The 4,626-nt window shown below is 37.6% G+C and overlaps 1 protein-coding gene across 2 annotated transcripts in view; it reads right to left on the reverse strand.

Annotated features, from left to right (window-relative positions):
- Sbf2 (SET binding factor 2) overlaps positions 1–4,626 on the reverse strand; it is a 508,807-nt gene that overhangs the window by 266,830 nt on the left and 237,351 nt on the right. For both annotated transcript variants that reach the window (XM_004634868.2, XM_023719341.1), the window contains exon 6: positions 4,215–4,320. In XM_004634868.2, coding sequence (XP_004634925.1) covers positions 4,215–4,320 — 106 coding nt within the window. The remainder of the gene's footprint in view (positions 1–4,214; positions 4,321–4,626) is intronic.

Here is a 4,626-nt window from a genome sequence, read left to right on the forward strand (position 1 = left end):
GGGTCTGGTAAGGCATGTGGAGCTGGGGATTGAACCACAGTAACCTGCACCTGACTGCGTTTGCATAAGCAGGCACTTAAACAACTGAGCTAACCAGCAGGCCCCCCATAAGTTAATCTTTTTTAACAAATCTTTTTATAGTAAAATAAAATACAGATACATGGCACACCCCTGAAATCCCAGTACTTGGGAAGCTGAGACAGAAAGATTGCCACACATTCGAGACCAGCCTGGGCTATATAGTTCAAGGGCAGCCTGAACTATAACAGCAAGACCCTGTCTCAAAAAAACAAAAAAAGAGCCAGGGATATATAGCTCAGTGCCTGCCTGGAAAGTGCAAGGTCCTGAGTTCAATCATATCTATCTATCTATCTATCTATCTATCTATCTATCTATCTATCTATCTATCTATCTATCTCAGAGAAAACCACACAAGTCAAATGTAGGACTTGAGCAATTATGTTACAAACACCACCTACACCAACAAACCATGTCCCCAATCATTCTTTACTAACAAAACTGTCCTGACTTTGCTATTAACCACTTTAATGAATTTCAGCATCCACATGTACAGTCCCATAGAACTACAGATACTATGGTTCAATCTCATGCTACTAAAACCTGTTATATCTTTTAAATCTCTTTCAATTATAGATGCTTCCTCTAATGTCCTTTCTTTATAATTCATATACTTATTAAAGGACCTGGGACATTTGAATAAGTTTCTAAAAGTTGAGATTTTGATCATATTTTCTTGGTATAATTTAGCAAGCTCTATCTTCAGCTTTTTTATCTTGAGACTGATAAAATTACAGGTATTGTGTGGCAAGTCTAGCACCCATTATTTTATTTTTTTCTTGTGATACTTAGAGATCACAGCTGTTGGTGCTTAGATCTTCAGCTGTTCAGGCTTGAAAATCTTTTCCATTTATTAATGAGAATACTTCTAAAAATTCCCCTCAACTACTACATGTATTAGGTGGCCATGATTCTTTTTCCTTTACTAATAAGTTTTCGAGACAACTGGCACGCTGTCATATTCTTTTATGGTCTAATACTATGAACTCAATCTTAACCTATTTTCTGGATTTCAAACAACTGTAATTATAATTTTAAAAACTCAAGTCCTATCATCTTAGATCATGCCTTTTTAAGATGACACCTGGGTTATTTTGACAAAGCCCTAATAGTTTCTTTACTAAAATACGATTCATATGGTATAAAATTTACTGTTTAAAGTATACAATTCAATGATATTTAGTATACTCAATAGGGCATGAAACCCTTATTAGAATCAACCCAGAACTATCTCATTACCCATGACAAATCCTGTACCCATAAGCTGTCACTTCCAATTTTCCCCCAGCTCACCCCTGGTAACCAGTCTATTTTCTGTCTGCATATATTTGTCTATTATGAGCATTTCATATAAAAAGAATCACACAATAAGTGACCTTCTCTGCCTACATTCTTCCATTTAACATGTTTTCAAGATTTATCCACATTAAAGTATGTGAAATATAGTACTCTTTTTTATAGCTGAATAATTTTAAATTATATGGATATAAACATATAACACAATTTCTTTATCTATTCCTGATTGCCACTTGAGTTGTTTTCATTTTTGTTTATTATGTCTTTTTTTTTGAATTGTATTTTGTTGTTACAGGGTTTCACAATGCAGCTCGGACTTATGGTGATCCTGTTTTCAGCCTCTCCAGCGCTGGGATTACAGGCCTATGCCACCACGCCTGATCTCTGGCCAGCTCAACTCACCCTGGGAATGGGGCTGGCCAGGCATATGATGCCTAGGATAGAACTATTGTCCTCCTGTTTTGCTTGAGCTTGCCTAAGCAGGTGCTTTAGTCTGCTGAGCTATCTCGTTGGCCCCCATTGCCTATTCTGTTTTAGTGCTTCTGTGAACATTCTTGTACAAGTTGAGTATTTTTTAAAATTTTCTTTTAGAATAGGATATGCTTTTATAGGTATATATACTTAAAAAACTATCACCACTATTAAAATTCTGAACACAAATTATCCAAAAGATTCAAGTTCCTTTTATCTGTGTCTTTTCATCTACAAGGCAACCAGTGACCTGTTTCTGTCAGCATACAGACTGCATTTTTTTGGGTTTGCACATTCGTTATTTATATATTTATTTTAAATTTTAATACAGATAGATATTAATAAAGATAATAAAAATATTTTTACTTCTAAGAAAAAACAAAAATTTTTATAACAAAGTAATTATAGAGAATAACAATGGTTACTAAACTGTACATGATCTTAAAATGAGTTACTGTAGTAAATCAATTAAGCATAGACATTTTTGCTCTGTTAAGGCTGGTGTCATGAATGGTTCTTAGGGTTAGTATCTGGCTCATACTTGATGCCACTGGAGTCACGGACTTAACTGTTTCATTACCACTGCTGATATTCTTCTAGACATTTCTGCTGTGTGGCTTATGATATCTGCTCCCTCAATATCCTATGCATGATCAGTTTGGGGGAGTTAGGAGGCATTTTTTTGTCTTGTTTTCTCATTTTACTTTTTTTTTTTTTTTTTTTTTTTTGGTGGTAACAGGGATTGAACTCAGGACCCTGCACTTGCCAGGCAAGCACTTACTCTACTGAGCTATTCCCCGGTCTCCTCATATTACTATTCTTTAAATTATTTTCTGTGCTAGGATTTGCAGCTTTTAGGGCCTAGTACCCCATTCTGCAAGAATAAAACTTGCTACTTTTTATCACTTTTAGACAATCCAAATATTGGCATACAGATAAAACCAACTGACACCACCAATTATGTCACTTTGGCTATAGTAGTTATCTTCTCCAAGTCTGTTTCCCAAGGCTATCTCTTACCCAGTTTCTGTGGCAAGGTAACATTTCAGTCCTGGAACAAAACGGTCTTCTTGGGTGTTGGTCTCTTCCAGTATGAGATCAGTCTTTCGTCTGTCATCTCTGTTGCCCTATACTGCACAGTGCATGAAGTGCCAGTGATTGGGGGAGGGGGACTCACTTTCTCCTCACCTTCAAGGTGTACAAGGTGTCAGGGGTAGAGATTGGGTAATGCCTTTCTCCTCTTCTGCTCAGCCTGCAAGGCACTGGTGTTAACAGTGGAGTTGTGGTGAGGACTTGTTCCTCACCACAGGGGCACATGAGTGCAGGTATCTGAAGCAAAGACACCTCCCACATGGCCTGTGAGGCAACAGTGTGGGGCCTGAGCCTCTCTCCTCACCTGTGGTCCCACCTAGACTATAGTTTTAGAACTCAATAAAATTAAATCATATAGTATATATTCTCTCTTGCCTGGTGGTTTTTCTTTAACATAATCATTTTCATTTTAATCTATACTGTATGCACCAATGCAATTCATTCCCTTGTATCATTTATTCCACTGTATAAACCATAGGTTTTGTTTTATCCATTTCCAGTTAATAATTACCATTGATAAACACTGTATGTTTCTAATTTTTGTGTAATGAATATGGGTATTTATGTAAAAAATATACTATTATTTTCCTTGGGTAAATGCCTAGGAGGGGAATGGTTGGGTTTCATGGTTTGCTTAAACCATATTTCAATATACCATTCTATTTCATATTCCTATTAAAGAAGAATAATGGTTCTAATTCCTCAAAATGTTCTCCAATATACAAGCTGCCCTCTGAAATACCACAACACTATCTCTTTCTCCTTATCCTGAAGAATATCCTCAAACTGTGTGCTTTTTTTTGTTGTTTGTTTTGTTTGAGACATGGTCTCGATATATAGCCCAGGTTGGCCTTGAGCTCATGGGGAATCTTCTGTTTCAGCCTACCAAATGCTGGCATCATGAGTGCTGGGATCATGGGGGTGCACCACCATGCCCAGTTTGTATGCCTTTTTACAACTGCATTAAACCTTGTAGGCCACAGCAACTGTCTCCCTAATCTACTTTTTTGCTCTCAGTAATCCTCAGATATTCAACCCAGGACAGTTCACTGTCATGCTCCCAATGAAATGACACAAAAATAAATCCCTCAGGCAACCTCCTACTCCACAGCCAGAATGTGTGATGCAAACTCCACTCAGATCTCCTCCCTGTATTCCCAAGTTGGAAGAGACATTTAATAGTTTTATATTTTTTAATTTATATCATGTAATATAAATTTTTAAAAAATTTAATAGACTTTAACACGAGGACACTGAAAATGAGAGAAAAGGCATACCCAACTGCTGGAACAGGAGAGCCACACTAGTGCCTGTGACAGGAAGACTATCATGTAAAGGAGTCTGAATCAGCTGTCTATCTCCCGCACCCAAGGAAAACAGCTTCTGAAAAATGGGAGAAATGTACACATATGAAGTGATTGCAGACATTTTCTTAAAATAAAACTTTTGAAGTTCAATTTTACCAGCACCACATGCCATGCCAGCCCTGCCCCCAGGGTGCACTGAGCCAGCCACAAAGACCGGGCGTGACAGCACAGTCCTATAATCCCAGCGCTGGAGAGGTTGAAAATAGGAGGATCACTATGAGTCCTAGCCATGTAATGAGACTGTACCAAATACATTAACAAAAAAAGGAGAAGGAGAAGGAGAAGGAGAAGGAGAAGGAGAGGAGGAGGAGGAGGAGGAGGA

Source organism: Octodon degus, unplaced genomic scaffold (genome assembly GCF_000260255.1).
Source record: "Octodon degus isolate 3935 unplaced genomic scaffold, OctDeg1.0 scaffold00067, whole genome shotgun sequence".
In the NCBI taxonomy this organism is placed as follows: Eukaryota; Metazoa; Chordata; class Mammalia; order Rodentia; family Octodontidae; genus Octodon; species Octodon degus.